The sequence below is a fragment of the Canis aureus genome, chromosome 23, assembly GCF_053574225.1.
Source record: "Canis aureus isolate CA01 chromosome 23, VMU_Caureus_v.1.0, whole genome shotgun sequence".
Taxonomy (NCBI): domain Eukaryota; kingdom Metazoa; phylum Chordata; class Mammalia; order Carnivora; family Canidae; genus Canis; species Canis aureus.
Window position 1 is genome coordinate 46,815,329 of NC_135633.1, and position 21,863 is coordinate 46,837,191.

Below are 21,863 nucleotides of genomic sequence, written 5' to 3' on the forward strand. Positions count from 1 at the left end.
TCAAAGAAACAGCCATATTTGTGATCATCTTTCCTTCACCAAATTTCTGAATACATCTATGTATCTAGAAGCCAGTGAGAATTTGGGATATTATTTGCATCCTCATAATGGAACTAGGAAAGTCTCCAAAATGTAGAGTGTCCAGTAGATGTGTCTATAGAACACTTTTATTCTAAATAGAGAAAACGTCAAGGGCAGGAACAATTTCCTCAGTATACTGGACTATTCTCCTTAGTCGTTCTGGTCGATCATGTAAATTATGTGTAGCAGCCATCCCCTCCACAAGTGTTTGATAGGCATCTATCTATCAAAGTAAAATGACCTAGCAGTTACATCTCTTCTTCCCCTCAAATTACCAGGATGACTGGACCATCAAATTAAGCCACTAAATGCCAAATTAACTTTTTTTAGATCAAGCATAGTTTTGAGTTAGATGAGTGGAAAAATAGTCCTGAAGTCTGAGCTTCTTTTTTTTTTTTTTAATAACAACTTTTCAACAGTTAAACTGCTTTTGGTAAATATCAATAAAGAAAGTGAGCCCCAGTCCCAGCACATGTTTACGACTAAGTGAAAGGCTCTTAAGAATAGGGTGTTTGATGGACCACTGCCAAAATACGAACTCTAGCAGTCCGGAGTGTACAGCTAATAATAAAGAGTCAGTGTTACTATGAAAATCCCCAAGACGAAGCTCCAATTCAGCTCCAGCCTTTTCACCAAGATGTTCCTCACAATGACACAGGGACATAAATTTGGAGTTTGAGGTCAAGGTGGGAGGAGAGGAACCTCAAGATGGGGGTGGGGGGGTCACTGAAAAACAAAGTTAACAGATTTTGCTGGACTGACTCAAAACTCAAGTGCAAAACAGAACACAAAGAGCTCAGCTGCTGGGCAGCCCTGGTGGCCCAGCAGTTTAGCGCCGCCTTCAGCCGGGGGCGTGATCTTGAGACCAGGGATCCAGTCCCACAGGCTCCCTGGGTGGAGCCTGCTTCTCCCTCTGCCTGTGTCTCTGCCTCTGTGTGTGTCTGTCATGAATAAATAAAATCTTAAAAAAAAAAAAAAAAAAAAAAGCTCAGCTGCTGCTGCGGGGCTGCTTGCTTTTTAGAAAAGAGGAAAAATGTTCAGGTAGATAACAAAATAGACAACAACAGCCCAAGGTGAAGGAAGTATGTGAGGCATGAAGAAACCCATGTGTGCTTTCTCCTAGGATTCCCGATCCTAGAATGAACAGTCATACAAAAAGAGGAAATTCTGGGATGTCTTAAGACTGGCCACTCTGTGTGGAGTGATTGCACTGGCCTCATTTTGGTGGATTCTTCTTCTCAGCCCCATGAGCCTCACCCTCAGGTCCTTTGGCCCTCGGAGAACCTGACCAACGGTGGAGTCTGCCCACACTGAATAAGCACAGATGCCATCACACAAAACTCCGCATTCAATTCAGAGGGTTCCCATACTCAAGATGTCATGTCATTACCTGCCAGGGAGAAGGAAGCTACTGATAAGAAAGCATTTCCTAAGAGAGCACAGAACTTGTCTTACTCGCTTCTCTAGTCTGGGTGCCTAAAGGGGAGCTTGGACATCAGACCGCAATACACGGCTGTTAAGCTTTTTTGTTTTCAGAGGCAGCTGTGGCAGAATTTGATTCCCCAAAAGAAAGCTCTGGCGGTCTCCTGCTTGGGGTGTCACTTTCCCATTTCCCTGCTGTCGCTGTCTCTGCTTCTCCCAGAAATGGACCTTCCTCAGGGCGCTGATCATGAGTGATGGTAGCTGCAGGACTTCTACAGGAAAGGGGCTCAGGGGCCATCCGGGTCAAGTCAGGGAGGGAATGAAGCCAAGTTCGCACTGCACTTTATACAATACTGAAAAAAAAAACAAACTCAGTCGCCTTCCCTGAGCTCTCACAGAAAGCAGAGGTTTCTCTTTTTTTCTTCTTTTAGAATATTTTATTATTCCTTCATGAGAGAGACAGAGAGGCAGAGACACAGGCAGAGGGAAAAGCAGGCTCCATGCAGGGAGCCCGATGCAGGACTCAATCCCGGGACCCTGAGCCAAAGTCAGATGCTCAACCGCTGAGCCACCCAGACATCCCAAGAGAACAGAGGTTCTAATGCCTTCAAGGAGCTTAGCCATCTTCAAGGCACTTAGAGCCTAAAGTTACAATTTATTTAACCTATTTAAACCTGACTTTATAAAGGGGTATCATTAGATACCACTTGAGCATTCCTCCATGGAAAACTGACATTTTCCTCCATGGGAAGAGTTGACATTTCATCAGAAATCTATATTTAAGACCCTCCAGATCTGGGTTCCTGATCCTGAAGAATCCATTCCAGGGACTTGTCAGCCATGTTGCCTTCTCTCTGCCCATGGCAGTTAACAATAATGAGCCACCATGGCCCCCTTCCCACCAAGCTTGGATATCACCTCATATAATCCTCCTCATAGCTCTCCGCGTGGTTACTACCAACCTCTGCTTCCATGCAAGTCAAAACCTATTTGTCACTCACAGATTCTACATATTCAAGTGTGTTCCACCTCTTGAAAAAAACAAGAGCCTGGAAACGGTCTCAAAGAGTAATCTGTAGCCCCTAGGCATTCATTCTGAATTTCATCTGCACCTCCAGCAATGAGTCAGCTTGGGGTGCCTGGCTGGCTCAGTGGTTGAGCGTCTGTCTGCTTTTAGCTCAGGTCATGATCCTGGGGTCCTGGGATGGAGCCTCTTGTCATCTCTCAATCCCACTGAACAGGGAGCTTGCTTCTCCCTCTCCCCCAGCTTGTTCTCTCTCTCTCCCCATCAAATAAATGAATAAAGTATTTATTTATTTTTTTAAAAAGATTTTATTTATTTATTCATAGAGACACAGCTAGAGAGAGAGGCAGAGACACAGGCAGAGGGAGAAGCAGGCACCATGCAGGGAGCCTGATGTGGGACTCGACCCCCGGTCTCCAGGATCACACCCTGGGCTGCAGGCGGCGCTAAACCGCTGCGCCACCGGGGCTGCCCTGAATAAAGTATTTAAAAACAAAAACAAAATCCCCAATGACTTAGTTTTACTCACTACTGACTTTCAAATGTCTTGCTGCACATAGGCTTCCAAACTGAGGCCTGGGTTGTGTGTGAGCTGGAGTCTGAGATTATCTGTGTAATGACCTTCTATACGCAGTAGGAGACTATAACTAAACACACGGGAGGTGGCAACATCCCACTCTGTTCAAATACTGCCTCTACCATTCGTGGCTGAGTGATCTGGGCACGTTCCTTCCTCATCTGTCAAATGGAAATAAGATTGTACCTAGTTCACCATGTGATTGTGAGGACACATGAGTTAATATTCTAAAAACACTTAGAAGAGTACCTGACAGAGTAAATACTTAATGAAGGTGTTTTAAAAACAAAACAAAACAAACCCTGAACCAAAAGGAAATCTTCAAGGTCAGTGTTTCACATCAGGTGTAAGGTACATTTAGTCAGAAAAATGTAAAGGATTGGGATCCTTTAAAAATTCATGCTCACCACAGTTTAATTTCAACAAACATTGGTAAAATGCTTGCTTACTACATATCTGGCATTACTGTCCCCTAGAAATACGAGGATAAATAAGGTACATCTCCACTTTGAAGGAAAATGCCATCAATTATGAACTCTTGCACTTTCTCCAGGTAATGAGAAAACACCCATCAGCATGAAAAACAGATTCAACCTGGATCTGAATAGATTCGAAATCACTTTTCAGCAAAGAGCTGTAGGTCTCTCCCTTAAGTTCCATCAAAGATATTCATTCCAAAGTAAGCAACAGCACAGAGAAAAACTTAGACCAATCTTGGTTACAGAGACAAATCTGCTTCTCTGATTCAGATCAAGTTTCTATTCATAACAACCTTGTAACCCTCCCTCTCCAGACCTATGAGGTGGCTCACTTGATCCACAAGAAACATGGGTAGCAAAGTGTGGGCTTTCACAAATTTAAAACAGTTCTTTCACCTTGACTTGGCTTCTTACAAATTGATTTTTAAAAAGAAAAAAAACAAAACAAAACATGACTCCCCCTTTTCAGCCTCTCTTATTGTAGATTTGATGTGCCCCGGGTGTCTGACATCCTCATTCCATTCATGATTGCCATTCTTTCTAGGAGAGTCATTGCTTCAAATTATGTGTGGGTATGCTTCTGGAAGTGCAGGACATAAAATGTCCTCATCTTAGATGTAAATTCGGTGATGTATTTGGGACTTGATCCCTCAACTTTGAAAGCTGTGCGCCCCGGACAGACAGTCCCATGGATCAGGAGGGTAATGTTTGCTCACTTGCAGAGTTAGTGCCGGCCAGTTTGAGTCCCTTACCAGTCTCTAAACTGGGCATAATAATACCCCAGAGAACAACTGGATATGTGTGTCCATACTTTGTAAACTGCAAATTTGTTATTCAAAAGTAAGATATTAGCATTTCTCAACTTCTCTGAGTCTGTCTCTCATACGCAAAATTTTAAAAAGCTGCACTTGCCTTATTTATTTATTTATTGTTTTAGAGGGGGAAGTGGCAGAGGGCTAGAGAGAACCCTACATAGGCTCCCCACTCAGCACTGAGCCCAACAGGGGGCTTGAGCTCATGATCTTCAGATCATGACCTCAGCCAAAATCAAGAATTGGACACTTAACCAACTGAGCCACCCAGGCGCCCCCATGCATTTGCCTTATTTATAGCACAGGGTTTCTGTGTGGGCAATATTGGTTGTGTTCAGGTAGGGGAATATTATTATAATAATTGCAAAGACCAGTTACTGTTCTAACCTTCCTCCTGAGAACCTACTATGCCTCTACTTCCTTTTGGTCCCGATGTTAATTTCCTATTTGTTTTCTCTTGCTAAGGAGGGGCAATATTCTTCTTTTCCTCAAAGGGTGCCTGTCAGTAGTTTTTCTTTAACTCTCAAATCTCAGTGACTTCTAAGGAAATGATCACAAGAGTTCCGAGGCACAGAAGATGCTGGTATGACCACCTTCCTCCCTAGGAGCATGGGAACCAGCATTCTGCACAGAGGAAAGCCACACACCGCCTGGACAGGGGAGATCACTGTGCAGGCTGTGGTCCAGGACCTGGCAAAGAAGCCCATCTCCTACTCCAAGGGTAGTTGTTTGTTTATGCTTATCACTTTCTACTTCCTGAAGCATTTCCCAGATCTGCTTCTGTTTAATTAATCCAAATCAATATCCAATCAGCTGCTTTAAAGAACAAAGAGGTGTGTGCTGTATCACTAGTTGCATTTATCTCATTGTGTTGTTTGTTTTATACACGTCCTCCCTCACCCCACCCTCTTTAAAATATAAACTCCACCAAATAAGAACTTGGTCTCTCCCATGTGGCACAAAGGACTAACACAGGACCCAGCGTATAGCAGTCACTCAGTATGCAACCTCTACTCCATCATCCTTACCCTTATGCGGATGTTTGTTACTGATGAGAGGCTGGGCTTTAGAGTTTCAATCTGGGAAAAATCTGAAATGATTATCATGCTCTTGCGTCTTTCAAATGGTTGTAGCAATGGAATCATGTTTTTAATCACATTAAGGCGTATCTATACCTGGGGCACCTGGGTGGCTCAGTGGTTGAGCGTAGTCTGCCTTTGGCTCAGGTCGTGATCCTTGGGTCCTGGGATCGAGTCCTGCATCGGGCTCCCTACAGGGAGACTGTTTCTCCCTCTGCCTATGTCTCTGCCTCTCTCTCTGTGTCTCCCATGAATAAATAAATAAAATCTTTAAAGAAAAAAAACGGCATTTCTATACATATACCTATAGATATGCCAGTGACAGAGGGTTGTACGGGACCCCGGTTTCACGTGTCTGCTATCCATTATGCCCATCAGAATGTTTTTGGGATGTGGGTTTGTTTTCCATTTTGTAACTGCCTTATCAAAAAGCAAGTGCCCTTCCATTCTAACCCTCCTCATACTGTACTCGTTTCCTGCCAAATTTGGGGGATCATTTGTATTTTAATTTTGTAATCTATGGCTCTATACTATATTGAAAGGCTCTCAGTCCTGTGGGGTCTCCTTAGTATGTATGTGATTTTTCATGTTGCAATATCACACAGATGGGACGGCCCAGCTTTTGCTCTTAATAAATGACCTGAATAAGTAAAAAAAAAAAAAAAAAAATATATATATATATACACACACACACACACATATGTGTATATATATATGTATATACCTTAGTATGATTAAAAACTTGGTGTTTTATATATATATATAATGCATAATCAAACAGGAGGTGGGTCCTTTGGAGGCCCATTGCATGTTCTTTCACCTCTCTTTGCTACCTTCATTCCTGAAAGACTCATAAGACATCTCTTGTTTAAAAGCCATTGATCTGGTCATTCGCTCAACAAATATTTACTGTGGACCCAAAATGCTCCAGAAACTGCTAGGGCCTAAGACACGTGTAGTGAACAAGACTGACAAGCTTCCCGGTTTCAAGAGGCTAACGTTCCTGGAGGGGAGGATAGGAAATGCACCCACTAAACAAGGAAGTGACATAAATTCAGATAGTGATAAAAGTTATGAAGACAACACCTTTGTAGTAATAGGAAAGGAGGAAAGAGAAAGCGATTTGATCAATCATGTGTGTACATGAGTTAGGGTAGCCAGGGAGGTCTCTCCAAGCAGGTGATATTTGAGCTGAATCCTATATGCCAAGAACAATCCAGCCAAGCAATGTGCTGTGGAATACAACATTTTTGGGTTGCAGATGGGGAAACTAACAAGCAAAGGAGGGGCTTTTGGCCTTTTGACAGGCCAAAAGGTCATTCTGTTAGTTTAGCAGTAAAACTTGGACCAGAATGGAGGTGCCTTGTCACTCAACACTTAACCACTGTGATACAATGTTCTCTTTCCTAGTTTCTGCAATTTGGCATACTCTTGTCTTCTGGAGCAATTTCCTTAAAAACTGATCTTCTTTCCCATACTCTTTAAGGTATTTCTTCATTCTAGCTAAGTCACCCGTGTAACCAATTTGTTAACAATCATGGTAAAAAAAAAAAAAAAAAAAACGTATATGGGGAGGGGTGTGTGCATGCACACATGTGTTGGGGATCTGGGTCCCTAGAAAAACTAGGGAGTTTAAAGTTAGTAGGAAAAAGTCATCTCTAAGGCTGCAGTCTAACAGATAATGAAGCTGAGTACCCTTGGAAACAAAATGAAACAACAGCCCCAACCAAATGACCCTCTTGGCTTCCTGCTAGTTACATCTTGTTTTGTGGAAAAAAAAAAAAAAAAAAAAAAAAACAAACCACTGGACTGGCGTGGAGTCCAAGTTGGGATCCACAGATCTGAGAGTCTACAAATTATAAAGATGCAATATGCAGAGCTATGCTCTAACTAGATCAAGAGCTAGGCAGGGTGGGAATTATGCTATCAAAGAAATCCTCTAGATTTAGTATTTGGTTGGGTAAATTTTCCTCGGTGGATTTGTTTGGAGCAGATCCTGTACATTCCTTTTTTCCAGTTCTATTAAATCCCTAAACAGATCTGAGTTTTAAGGGCTTATGGCTGCCCCTGGGAAATAGGTGATTACACTCTCTGCTTAGGGTTTTAGTGATAAGAAGAAAAAAAAATGAGGCAGTGGATTGAATTCCCCTCCCCCAGACCAATTTCTCGGTGACTCTCTTTTGTAGTTCCTCTTTAAAGCAGAAACATATTTTTAAAATGAAGTGGTGACACATATGAAATCCCATACATTAATCTGTGCTTTCCAATCGTGTGTATACGAGAGAGAGAGAGAGAGAGAGAGTCAGATTAGTCAATTCCTAAGGAAGGCAGGCTCTGTAAGAATATTTTCCTTTTTGTTTCACATTTTAGATTTCATGAATTATTTCACAGGGGTACTCATTTGGGGATCTCCTTCGCCCCCAGAAATGTTCCATGGGTAGCTGGGATAATCTGGGCAGACAAAACCAGTACTTCCTCTCAAAATAAAGTTAATGAGCCAAACTCTAGGCCTACAACTGTGTTTTTCATCCTGGAGCCCTAAACTCCAACAAACAGGGTCAGATATGCAGTGATCTGTTCATGACGCCCAGGAAGAGCGTTAAGCAATTAATAGGGCTGGGCGCTCGCCCTTTGCCACAACTGGACCTTGCTCCCAAGATTACTTCAGACCCTCCTCATTAGCATTTCCTTTAGAAAACAAAACCTCCTCCCTCTTGCCACCTTTCCTTCTCTCAGTTCTTCCTAACAGATACATTGAAGGGCAGCCTGAAAAGTGAAAAACCAAAGTGAAATACCAGGGAACTTATTCAAAGGATATCCACCCAACGGGAGCGCCTGTGAGGTGATAGAAGCCACTCGTTCCAGGTGGCCTTTATGATTTTTCCAAGAAGGAGAGCAAGTACCAAGGAGGTAAAAGGACTTGACTCAGTTGCCCTACTAGTTAGTATCACTAGGGACCTTCAACATCCAATTCCTGGGCCAGTACTCTGGCACCATATCACTAATAAGTATATTAAGTAGAATATAGTGTCACTATATCACCTTCCTCTTTGTTTATTCACTTATTGTTGAAGTATAAGATGGAAAAAAAATGAGGGACTCAGAACAATGTGCAACCAAAAGAAGAAGAAGGAGGAGGAGGAGAAGAAGAGAAGAAGAAAAGAGTTCCGAAACACTGCTCTTCAAGATGGAACATGCTTACTTTCCCCCCTGTACGCTGTTGTAGGTTGCAAAGTCTTCTGTGACCTAGAAGATCGAATGCAATTACATTGCCCATCTATATTTGCTATGCTGTTTGAATCTCCCAAGGGCAGCATCGCAGTACGAGGGGAGTGACATCTTTATGAGGTTAACCCTTTTCTATTTTAAGGGTAGACTACCGAAGGCAGATGTGTTCTCTGGAGCGTAACAAGAATGCTGGAAATTTGGTAGTTAGGAGGAATGACAGCACCAGGCCATCATCCAGGAGGGAGAAAATAAATTGCTGTTCAGAGGAACGGTGAGCTGGGGGAGCCTAGAAGAATGTCGATGCACACTAAGTGAGAGTGACAAAGATGACAAAGGAAGGAGGGCTCAAATTAGAGCCCAGTGACAGAGGAGAAAGCAAGGAAACTAATGTTCCTGAACTCAACCGTGTGCTAGGCCATATGCAAGGTACTCCCATGTATTATCTCATTTAATCCTTGCAACCTTCCAGACAGTTTCTATCACCGTAAAAAGCAGAAAATGAGTCTCAGAGATGTTAAGTAACCCAGTGCAGGGGGAATGCAGCTCAAAAGGGGGAGCCATCGCCCCTGCTAAGGTTTTCCAGCTCCGATTCAGTTGACCTTTGCCAAGTTACAAACCACCCCAAAAACCTTCTAGCTGCAAACTTTGATGTGTTATTTCCCTTGATTCTCTGGGCCAGCTAGATGGTTCCTCTGCTGATTTCACCTGGGCTCACTCACTCATGGGGCTACACCACGTCAGAGGACTGGCTGGCCCAAGGGGCCTCATTCTCGTGTTGGCAGCTGCTGCTGGTCAGGAACAGGAGTGCCTTGGTCCTCTGCATGTGGACACTCATTCTTTAGCTGGCTACACAAAGTCCTCTGTGTGGTGGTCTAGTGCTCCAAAAAGATTCTTTTTTTTTTTTTTAACTGCCTTACTGAGGTATGGTTGACACATAAAGTGCTATGCATATTTAATATATACAACTCTGTAAGTATGGGGTAAGTGTACACCCCTGAAATGGTCACCACCATCAAGGCCATAACCATATCTATCGCCTCCCAAACTTTTCTCCTGACCTCTTCATTATTTTACTATTATTTGTGGTAAGAACACTTAACATAAGGCTCTCCCTCTTAACAAATGTTGAGTCAAGGAGGGCTTCTTAAAGTTCATTCTCACAAGTAGCACAGTGTCATTTCTGTCACATTCTACTGGTTAAAACAAGTCACAAGGCCATTCAAGATTTGGAAGGGGGGCAGCGATGGCATCTAGTTTTCAATGAGAGGAGTAGTAAAGTCACATTATGAAGGGGCATGTAGGAGGGAATCACTGTGATCATTAGAAGACAATCTAGTAGGCTCTAAACTCCCTGCTTTTTCCACTACCAATATGTTAACAGAAATTCCCAAATTGCCCCTATTGTTTTTATAGATTTGTAAAAAGGTTCTTAATAAAGGGCACCTTGGTGAGCACAGTCGGTTAAGTGTCTGACTCTTGGCTTCAGATCAAGTTGTGATCTCAGTGTCATGATCTCAGGGTGGTGAGATCAAGCCCCAGATGGAGCCCCCTGTGCTCAGCGGGGAGTCTGCTTGAGACTCTCTCTCCCCCTCTCCCTGTACTCCTCCCCCCACCACACATGCTCTCTCTCTCTCTTTCTCAAATAACTAAATAGATCTTAAAAAAAAAAAAGTCCTTAATAAAAGGACAGCTCTTTATAACCTAGAATAGTAAACTTGGGTTCTTGTCCAGCCTCTACTACTCTTTTAAATAGGCTTTAATTTTCTCATCTGTGAATAAAGAATTTGGTCTGTTTTCTCTCTAAAGGCTTATGCTACCCTATACATTGATAGAATAACATCTTATTTTCAGATCAGTATGAACTGGCTCTCTTGGGAGCTGGGCAGGATGGAGATGAGGAATGACCACAGATGAGAAGGCTTGTATTTAGCATCCTCCCTTTCATTGCTGTGGCTGCAGGATTTGGGAGGCAGTGAGCAAAGGAAACTCCTTTGCTCCTGCAAGATTTTGCCTTCACAATCTTCCATGACCTGGGTGCTGCCCTGACCATTTGCATTTATTACATGCTAAGCCAGCTTGGGTCCTCCAGCATTATACCAAGGATTAGAGTACAAGTCCTTGCTCTAAGGGCTTCCAGACCTAGTTAGGAGAACTATTGTTGTTGTGCACAACAATTCCTATGCAACACACACTTACACCAGCTAAGCAGACAGTGGAGGTGAAAAGGCTCCTGAGCTGCTCTCTTCCTGAGGGAAATGGTTAGCTGGGAACTCTCTCAGAAAGATATTGTTGCCTGTCTATGGAAGATCAAGTTCCCAAGGAGAAAACTAATGTTTAATTTAGCACAAAGACAGTTCAGAATCTCTCTCCGGGGGACTGAGCCTGCAAACAGATCCCCATGCAAAGAATCTAAGCGAGAAAAGGAAGGTCTCTCTGGTGCAGTGGCTACAGGACTTGGGCGCAAACTTCACTGAACTATTGCCTCCGCCTGCTGTTTCTGTCAGGAGGACCGCTGCTCTTCCTGTTTACTCTTTGGTCTGTACTTTGTACTTTTTCAACACTTCTGTGAAACAACCAAATGGGATAACACCACTAGCATATGCTTTTGTTGTCTGAAATTACATAGTGCAGTGTGGCAATCAGATGTGCAAGCCTTAGCTGGTTTAGTGAGTATTGGTCCACTTAGGTGAAAAACAGTACCAATAAAAAACTAAGTTTCTCACCTGCTTAGCCAGAGAATGCTTTTATTTTTACGTAATCTAGACTCCAGAGACCTCCAGAGATGAGCAGTGTACATTCTTAAGTATGGTAATCATCATTCCAAAGACACAGTACAGGTACATTCTGTATTCTATTAAGCCACTCCTTTGCACTCTGGTTACCACGGCTTTAAGAGATTATCCTGTGTACCCCAAAGATTCCTGGTACATTATTAGAAGTTGTTGCAAACTTTTGCCTGAAGTAAATTTTCAGAAAAGGAGAAAACCAAAACAAACAAAACCAAACCCAGGCATGTAATTAACTTTCCATTCAAATCCAGCAGAACCACCTGAAGAGAACATTGTCGTACAATGAGGATTCCAGGTGTTGGACTTCAGGTGGGTGACAGTTACCAGTGTTGCTGGGAAAGGCCCACAAATAAAACTGAGCCACATTTCTGATGGAAGAGGATTTGTAAAACCATGATGTGAATGATTTCCTATCAACATACGAACCTGCCATGACGACTCAGGAAGCAAGAACCCTGGTAAAATAATATAAAACAAAAGAAACCCAACATAAGGTTGACTCTACATTTCCTAAGAATATTACACTTCAAGAGGAAGATGGGAATTAAGTGTAAATGATGGGGAATAAACACACTAACAAAAAAAATTTGACTATATTCTTTGTTCTGAATTAGAACCAATAAATCCATCCTTGCCCAGACATCATCCACCCAACAAGACAATTCCTATTCTTAACCTGTCACCTTCAACAAAACATCATGCTTTTGATTAAGAATTATCCTCAACAAAAATTACTTTGAAGCCTTGGCAATATTTTCCTCATGTTTCTTACAGAATCAACCTTTAGGAGGTACCGAGCAAAGAAGAGATTTTAAGCTAAGAACCACATCGAGGGACGAAATTTTCCACATGTTCCAGGTCCAGGTTGGGAAGAGGACAAAGTCCTGTTGCTGTTCATTTGAGGTTGCAGTGAGTTAACTGATTCCGTAGTGACTTGAGCCAGGGACCTGGCTTTCAAAAGCATAATTTTAAATCTCCACAGCAGGGAACTTCTAACTCCTTGTGACTCTGTGACCAGATTCACTTAAGAATTCTTCATCAGTCTGAATTAATAATTCAGTTAAATTGGTAAATTTGGACTAATCAGTTCTAATGATTCCAAACTCTCAATAAACGGTTTAAATTTCTCATTTACCCACAAAGCCTACATCCCACACTTGCTAGGCAACTGAATGGAAACCTGGCCTCTATTCCAGAAGAAGTCAAATAAACACTCTAGTTAAGTTCTAGATCAGAGGTCCTAGAATCCCAGGAATGGAAGGGATATTAATTGACCCTGTTCTCAAGAAGAACCCTATTAAAACCCATGCCAGGGAAATGTAAATCTATCCCAGATGACATCTCCATTTTAAATTATTTCAGGAAACTGGATGAAATGGCATCCATCACTAACCATTTTAATTAATATTAAAGAGAAAGGCCATGCCCCCACAAAATATCTCTGATACATTCTGAAGATGGAATCCTGAACTGGAAAAAAACATGAATCTGACTCAGGTATGTCACTTTTCACAATAACAACAACAGTGAAATTTTATTGAGCCTCTATTAGGTGTCAGGCAATAATCTCATTTAATCAACAATCCGAAGTAGTTCTATTAATATCATTCCATTTTATAGCTGAGGAAACTGAGGCAGGAGAGTTTAATTAACTTAACCAAGTGGTAGAGTTGTGATCTGAAACCAGGTCGTCTCACCTCTGATCCCAGGCTCTTAACATTGCCCCCCTGCCTCCTTAAGTGAACTTTCACAATTCTATTTCCAACCCTACCCACACATTTCTTAGCTGTAAATACAAAGAGGGCAAAGGCTGTATCAAATTGCTGACCCTGGATACATGAACTTTCATGGCAGAGAATTACTGCACAACAATTCTTTATCAAATTAACAGATAATTTCCAAACTCTATAAAGCACCCACGTCCACAATCTGATATAAAATTTCAGGACTTCTGCTAAAATTATTAAGACCCATGGAGAACACAGTGCATGTAAATACTGCTATTTGCCCATTTCCTAGTCATTCCTTCAGCAATGTGGTAGGACCCAACTCTCTAGCCTTCTTTAAGACTTGTGGAGAATATGTGAACATCTCTTTTCATCCCCTCTATAAGGAAATGGAACAGCTTTGATTCTTTCTCATCTGCTCCTTAGATACGTGTAGAAAAGGGTCGAAGCTGGCAGCTATAGATAGGGGCCCCATTCACTATGGTCCGCATCCCAACATCATGCCTTCAATCATAAAGTATTGGTTTTTCTCCTCTGCCATCTATTCCATAGGGTACCTTCCCCGTGCCATGCAGACATGGACCAAATAGGGGAAAAGATATCCCACTGAACCTCAGGGCAAGTCAAAGATATGGAAGACATCTGCATTTAAAAAGCAAGCAAGCAAGCAAGATCTCAAAGGTTATCTGGAACCACAGCTTCACATTACTTTCTGCTCACAATTTTTTTCTTAAATGAAAAGACTTTTTCCAAGTTTTGTAAATAAGTAAACTCATCTGTCAGAAAGATAAGTTTATACATCAAGAGAACACACTTTTGCCCCAGGGCAATTCTTACTGGCCCTGGAAGGCCTGGCCAGCCAGGAAGAGAGGTTTGTGTCCTCAGTACTGCTTCTTTTAGCTTCTCTCCTGTGTCTAGCTAGCATGCTCTTAAACCCATCTCCTTCCTGAGCCAAAGGCCATGTCATGTTGTATATAATTCACCAGGAATAAGGGAAGTGTGTAAACAGCAAGGCATTAAGCAGCTCAAGGGACTTGAGGATAGGTGATACAGAACACCTAGGCAATGTGCTCTGAGAAGAGGCTGCTGGAGGAGAAGTGTAATACTTGTTCTCAAGTGTATGAAGAATTATTATTGCTTCAGAGATGCTGACTCCTTTGAGCTTTCCTCACTCTACCATTTTCCAGGGTTACTGATGTACTCTGGCCAGAGCTTTGGCCCCTCCGGGCAGTGGATCAACCTCACTACTTACACCCAGTGCTGCCAGGCAGGCTCCACTCTGTCCCACACCTGATGCTCATACCCATCTGCACCTAGCCACTCCCACCCACGTTTCCACACGCACCCTCTTCCGAGGCCCCACTGGGGACCCACACAAAGCTCTCCCTGAGCCAGCTTTCATGCTCTCTCCTACCAACTCCTGACAGGACTCAACGTTTTGAGCATCTACCGTGTGCCGGGCTCTGTGCTGACTGTTCTGCTAAGGAACACTGGCTCTGTTTTCCAGGTGAAGGTACCGATGCCCAAGAAGAATAAGATTATTTCTAGTTCATAAAGATAGTAGGTGTGAAGTGGGATCTGACTACTGGTCAACAGATAAAATCTATGTGCTACATTCCTCCATTTGCTATTTCACTAAAGCCTCAGCCTCCTTATTTGAGAAGTGGGGCAAATGTTGCTCATTCACCAGGTTTGTGTGTGTATGTTTTTTAAGGTATTATATAAAACATAAAAGTGCCTGATACATCTAGGGCTCACTAAATATTTATTCCTTTTTTTCTTCTGATTTTCTACATCAGTTTTGGTCCATCCTACCTAGTTAGTACTTGCACTGTTCCTTTATCCAAGTGGTCTTGATGTGCCCAGTGGCCTGGGGAGCGAGCAGAGACTTTAGCCATATTTCTCGATATTCTCCCACAGAGCCTGTTTGAGCATGAGGGAAATCAGAATGAAAATGAAGAAAGAATTTGGAACTGTTTTCATTAAACATGATCCAGCCTATGGAAGTCCTGGACATATAGAGGCCTGGATTAAAGAACAGGGAAGTAGTAGAATTCATTCAGGATAGCTTACTTGCCATGCATGGCAGAACTGATGTTTTGTTTTTTAATTTCCATCCAGGCTTTTCGAGATTAAATAGCAGCACTAAAAGCAAATACATACAACAACAATTAAAAACAAGAACAGCTAATCATAGCCGCTCTTTTTTTTTTTTTTAATTTTTTATTTATTTATGATAGTCACAGAGAGAGAGAGAGAGAGAGAGAGAGAGAGAGAGGCAGAGACACAGGCAGAGGGAGAAGCAGGCTCCATGCACCAGGAGCCTGACGTGGGATTTGATCCCGGGTCTCCAGGATCGCGCCCTGGGCCAAAGGCAGGCGCCAAACTGCTGCGCCACCCAGGGATCCCATAGCCGCTCTTTTAATCATATTTAATTATTATATCTTAGAACATCTGAAACCCATGTTTTTCTTGGTCCTTAGGAAAGGTTTACAGGCATAGGGAAGCCACACAATATTAAACCTTAAGGTTTAGAACACTAAGGTTTGAAAAACATCACCTAATGAGGACATTATTTCAAAGCACACAAATGCCTTCCATAAACAAACACTGACCCAGACAAGCAGGGCATCTTGGTTGACATAACAGCCCCTGCCATCAAAGCCAGCTTTCTGCCCATTTTTGATAAAGGATTATATACCAACTTCTCTCTCCACTTGAACTCTTTTGCCTTTGTGGGATCTTATATTTACTTGAAAGAAGTGGTAGGAAGGTCCTGGAGAGATAAGAACTCTCCCGTTATTACTTTGTTCTGGAAAACAGAACAAAAATAGGTCAGTTCTTAAGGAAATGATGGCTGCATATATAAATAATGTAAACACTCCTATCACTGTTCTGGGGAGGATATTTATCATGTAGACAGCTACAGACACCCAGATCTGGCCAATGAACTGTTTCTGTTCTCAACCCCCCACTTAGAGCTCTCAGATTATGAATTGTCAATTGGAAACTTGATTATTATCAGTTAAAAATAACCAGAGAACTCTAGCAATGATTTAACTTGTTTGACTTTCTTAAGCTAACAATTAACATTTTAGACTATTGTTGACAAAATATTTAACTTTCCCATGCCATTTGTGCAAACGACTTTTCTAATATTCCTTAGACGCTCTGGTGGACACACCTTTCCAAATCTGCTCTGGTCCATGCAGAGGCCCGTAAAGGACATGCACGCAAAGATCCCAAACACTTTCACAACACTGCACATTTTAACTAGGATTTCCTGGGACCTTCAGGAACACTTAAGTACACTGATAATTCAGTCTTATCTTGGCAGCACTCAGTTTGAAATACCAATCCCACTATTTACAATAAAAGCCATTTCACCATTTAAAACAGACAACTGAAAGCTTAAGTATACTTTTAATCCCTGGAAAAACTGGTATTATGATTCGTTGCTTAGTAGTTTATTATTAGTAATACTAGTGGTAATGCTTTGCATTTCTGTAGTGCTTTATATTTCCTGAAGCCTGTTCCGAAACACACATTCATTTGCTTCTCTCAACAAGCTAGGACAGCAATACTGTCCTCCCTGTTTTACAGATGACTGCTAAGTAACTTGTCCTAGGTCACCCAGCTGGTTAGTGATCAAGCAGGCACAGAATCGAGCATGCGGACTCCTGGTCTGATCTGCTTTCTTTCCTCCACACTACATTAGAGAAAAGATAATCTTTAAAGCCAAAAGATGACTTGGAACCACTTATCTATCCATCCTAGCAACACAGTCTATGCAATAGAAAAAAGAGCTTGTCTCAGGCAAAAGGGAAAGATTAATAATGAACCGCAGAAGCTCTAAACCTTACTGTTCCATGGACCAGCAATTATTCAGTTTCACAGTTCATTCAAAGATTCAAACATACTTCACTAGAAAATGATTTAGTACCTAAAGCCTGCTCCAAGTGGTTAGAAATGCAGATCTGCTCAAAGCCCTATAATCCAGACCCTCTGAAAGGCCCTGTTCCTGCAGTTGCTGTAGCAATGGTACTTCCCTTGAACTTGAAACGAAGAAATTGGCTGAGTAAGGGCTGCAGAATTAGGCTCTCAATGTGGAGAGAATTAGAACTGGCTTGGAAGTTACTCTTGCATTCTTCTTGAAACTTAGCCTATCAAAAAAACTCAGACATTATATATTTCTTGTGGTATAATAGCCCTCAAGTCAATGCTATCCCACAGACCAGAAGTTCTCCTTCCATCCACATTCAAATACTACTGATACATACAAGGTGTTGTACTGGCAGGTATGCAGCATCCAGAGCGTTCATCTGAGGACACAGTGACTATCTGATTTTAGATGATCAGTATTCCCTCTCCCTCTCTCCAAAGGAGCTTTATGGCATGTGACTTAACTATTAAAGTGCTACATTCAAAACACCCAGCAGAAATAAATCTGGTTACGGACACAGCAATGAAATTAAGAATTCTGACACTCATTTCTGCACAAAGGCCCCTTTAAATTGTGTTTCTGAAAACAAGAGGAGCCCGCAAGAAGTGGGACCTGCAGATCTAAAGGGCTAGATGAATCACTCCCAAATGCCCAGGCCTCCCTCAAACACAATGTTATCAGGTTAATACAGTACTTGCATCACCACCTCTGAGTACCATGCTGAGTAACAAAGCTCCAAATTTAGAAGCTAAAAAGGAGAAGGGAATTTCCAATAACCAAACCCAGAGTGGCGGGTGAACCTCTGCAATGCCACACGTTTTCAATGAAAAGCAACCACCAGAAATCAACTCTTCTTTTCAGTCCCAACTCACACCGACCTCTCCTCATCACTGTGCTTGGGGTCTCCTCCGAGGCAGTGTTTTAGGAGGTGGCTGGTGGCTAGGAGGGTTCAGATTCTCTTTTAGAACAGGAGTGGTACAACAGCCACATTGTAAGCCTTCAGTCGGGAAAGGCAGGACACCGTCCTTTCACTTCCTCCCGGTGTGGCTATCACTATGGTAAAGTGACAATAACCTCTGAGGTTGGTTTCATTTCACATTCCAGAGCTCCCCTACCCACTCCAGCCTCATTTGCTTTCCATGTTGGAGAAAAGCAAAAAAATCTCAAGAACATTGTCATGAGCAGACATGCCACCTTCCTTGCAGGGGCTGGGATGTGAGTGCCACCTCCAGTCTTGGCACCCAGGTCAGAGATCATTCTTCTCCACTGAAAAAGGCTGGGTGCCTCGTTCCCTGTATCATCCCCAGAAACACTTACCAGGAGACTGTGAAGCACACAAAGCAGTATTATTGGGAGACTTGCAGACAGATTGTAAGTTTACTGAGGACAATCAAGGCATTTAGATACTTTTGGCTGCAGATGCCAGTGACACACACATACATACAAACCTCATTCTTCTCTCCGTTCGAGTGATTCCCTCCCCGCCCCCGCCCTGAACCCCCACTCCCATTCACCTCAGCAGCTCTCTTTCACAGAACAATCTCCCACTGCTCTCCTAGGGGATTCCAGGGAGAGGTGGCCACGGAACAGGTGGTAGGGAAGGGAAGTCAGGCCTTGAAGCTCTAACGTGACCCTACAGGTTAACTGTATTCAGGGATGAAACAGCATGACGAGGTGCCCTCCTCTCCTTTGGGCTTTTGCGTACTTTGAGACTCGCGTGGCCGTTTCCCGTTGCTGACTTTCATTAGGGTCTGGGCAAACTGGAGCTGGGCTACAAGCTGACACAGAACCTCCAGGGCCCCACGGACGGCAGAAATGGAGGCGGCCTGTTGCGCTGCGGGGCAGGGCTCCACCTTCCAGCCCAGGGCCACTGGCCCAGAAGCTACGGGAGATGTGGGCACCGGCAGGCAGTCACCTGACCACCACTGGCACTGACAGCCAATGATTCAAGGGATACTCCCTCTGGGATGGGGTGTGTCTGTGCCTCTGAGGAAGAACTCCCGGCCAAAAACTTAATCAGAACTTTCAGGTTTGATGCCCTATCGCCAGGAGTGGTTGAAGACAAGGTACTTCCTAGGACAATGGCCTGGGAAACAGCCCCTTCCTTGGTGCCTGCCCACTTCAAGGGAAGCTGCCGGCAGACGCTACCTGACTGTAGCGCCTGGGCAAGGCACTGGGCTGGGGCAGGGGGAGTCCATGTGAAATCAGACCCTCACTAGTCTTTGGGATGTTTTCTCCACATTTCACTTTTGGCTGAGGGGACACTCACAGAACTCCTTTGTGGTAGAGATCACCACTTATCGTCTCTTGACGCAAGAAAGGGCTGCTCGGAAAGGGGCAGGGGGAATGGGAAAAGAAGGAAAAGGCTCTGATGAAGATCAGTTGGACTGATTAGGCATAAGGGCTGCAGAGTGGCTCGTCAGGCCTACTCAGAACTGGCTAGCCCGAACAGGAGGATCGGACACTGGGCCTTCCTCAGTGGCTCGCTCGGATCTTGCCAGCCTGGAGCCACCTCTGGACTCCAGAGAGCCTCTAGAAAACTCGGGCTTTTTACCGCCTAAAAAGCACCCTACGAGTGTAGGAAGGGCCATGAGTGAGCACCAGCAGAACTTGATGACTGAAAGTATAAAAGTGCACGAACTGCATACCCGGTGGCCTTGGAGACAGCCAACACCTTGGCCCTTGTCACGGCTGTCCACGCCACACCAGGCCAAGGTGAGCTCTACCCTCACCGAAGGCCAGCGGACCACAGCCAGAATCATGAGAAAACCAGGCACCTTACCGCAATCAGGGCTGAGTTCCTCTGGTCCCCAGGGGTTGAAGCTTGTGGCGGCTGCTCCCCGTCGATCCCACCACCGCCACCATTATTGCCACTGCTGAGCAGGTGCTGCTGGTGGTGATGGTGATAGTCTGGCGGGGGTGGTGGGGCTGTGGCGGCGGCTGCCTGGGAGGCCGTCGGGGGGGCAGCAGGGGCCGGTGGGGGGGCCGTGGTGGTGGTCGCGGTGGCAGCGGCCTTGGCGTGTTTGCCAGCCTTCCTCGCCCCCTGGCCGTGCTGCACCAGGCTCAGGAGCTGCAAGGTGCTCTCTCGTTCCCGGTCGGAGCTCTCGGCCCGGCCACGTTCATAGCGGCCTTCGCAGCTCAGGTGGTGCTGGCGGCAGATGGCAATCCGAGCCCGCAGGCGCTCCACGATGGCGCTGTGCACCCTCGGGGTGACCGAGCCCCCTCCAAGGAGCCCCGCCCCGGGGGCCCCCCCCAGCCCTCCTGCGGGGGCCTGTGGGGGCGCTGTGTCCCCCATCTCACCGGGTACGGTGCTGCCCGTGGGATGGGGAGGTGGAGGGAGGCTCCCGCTGCCTCTCGCAGGCAAGTCTGTTTTTGACAATGCGAGCCCCGTGCTCAGGGCCACATGGACAGAGGTCCTCGGAGGCTGGGGGGCCGCGGGGAAGGTGGGGGAGGGGAGCGGGAAACCGAGGTGAGGAGGCAGAACAGAACCGATGGCACCCACCGGATTAGCTGGAAACAAACCCTTGTCAACTGGCTCTAATTGCACCTGACAGCCCTGGAGAAGTTGGACGGAGTCGGTGGCCCCCCGAGCAGGAGCAGCAGCAGCAGCAGGAGCAGGAGCAGGAGCAGCAGCAGCAGCAGGAGCAGCAGCAGCAGCAGCAGCAGCACGCGGGCGGGCCCCTGGGCACGCTGTCGCACAGCATCTGGGGCTAGGGCGGGAGTTCGGGGCTCGTCCAGCCGAGCCCGAGCCAGGCAGCCGGGGAGTGGAGAGGAGTTCGTGGGGGGCCGGGCTCCCCCTCGCCTAGTTGTCTCAGAGAAAATTTTATGGGTACGTTTCTGCACAGAAACCCGTCTCCAAGACGGCTACGCAACCTGCAGCTTTGACTTTTCTTCGGCTTAGAAAAAACGTGCCGTTTCGGGAAATTTTCGAAGTCCGTGTTCAGCATGTACCAAAACCAAGAGGGGCTGCTGTTGGCTTGTAATTTGTCCTCCCTTTCCCCGGGCTCGGCTGCTTTCTCCTCTCTGGGGACCGCGGGATGGGGTCTCCTCCCGAAGGGCGGAGAAGGCTTTTGGGTTGTTGGCAGTGTCGGTCACCGGGCTCCGGGCCGTGCTTTCTCTGGGGCTCCCCGCGGCACCGTCCCTCACCCGGTCCTCGGCCTCCTGGCCCGGGGGGCGCAGCCTCAAGTCGCAGCGCGGGCGCCGAGGTCCCTGAGCGCACGCTCCTTCCCGCCCCCGGCCCGGCCCGGCCCGGCCCGGCCCGCCCGGCTCTACCCTCGCTCGGCGCCGACACGCAAACTCCTCCGAGAGTGGTTTACACACGACGGTCAAACTTACAAACTTGCAGCGAATTGCTCCGAGTCCTGTCCAGCCACTTTTCTGTGCACTTTCGTACATCCCATCCCGGCGGGCGGACCTGCGGGTCTGCACCCGCAGCGGGCGACGTGCCTGAAGCTCTCGTACCGCTCCGCTTTATGGATGGAAAAAAAGTAGCTCGTATTTCCCTTTCTGTTTCCCGTGTGTTGTTAGCCGCCTCGCCGACACCGGCTGCCCTGCCCGAGTCACGGCGGCACACAGGCTCTCATTGTGCTCGGACGGCAGAGGGAGAGAAAGAGGGCGAGGGAGACGGCGAGGGAGACGGCGGCGAGGGCTGCGGGCGGGGGCGGGGCGGGGGCGCGGGCGCGGGCGCGGGCTGCGGCGCGGG

The 21,863-nt window shown here is 45.4% G+C and overlaps 1 protein-coding gene and 1 long non-coding RNA gene across 3 annotated transcripts in view; one reads left to right on the forward strand and one right to left on the reverse strand.

Moving 5' to 3' along the window:
* MAML2 (mastermind like transcriptional coactivator 2) overlaps window positions 1–21,821 on the reverse strand; it is a 343,746-nt gene extending 321,925 nt beyond the window's left edge. For both annotated transcript variants that reach the window (XM_077867519.1, XM_077867518.1), the window contains exon 1: window positions 19,944–21,821. In XM_077867519.1, coding sequence (XP_077723645.1) covers window positions 19,944–20,456 — 513 coding nt within the window. In that variant the 5' untranslated portion in view covers window positions 20,457–21,821. The remainder of the gene's footprint in view (window positions 1–19,943) is intronic.
* Window positions 11,546–12,532, forward strand: LOC144295099 (uncharacterized). Its single transcript, XR_013362513.1, has 2 exons — window positions 11,546–11,949; window positions 12,266–12,532. It is a non-coding gene; the product is annotated as an uncharacterized LOC144295099 (long non-coding RNA).
* Window positions 21,822–21,863: the final 42 nt, after the last annotated feature.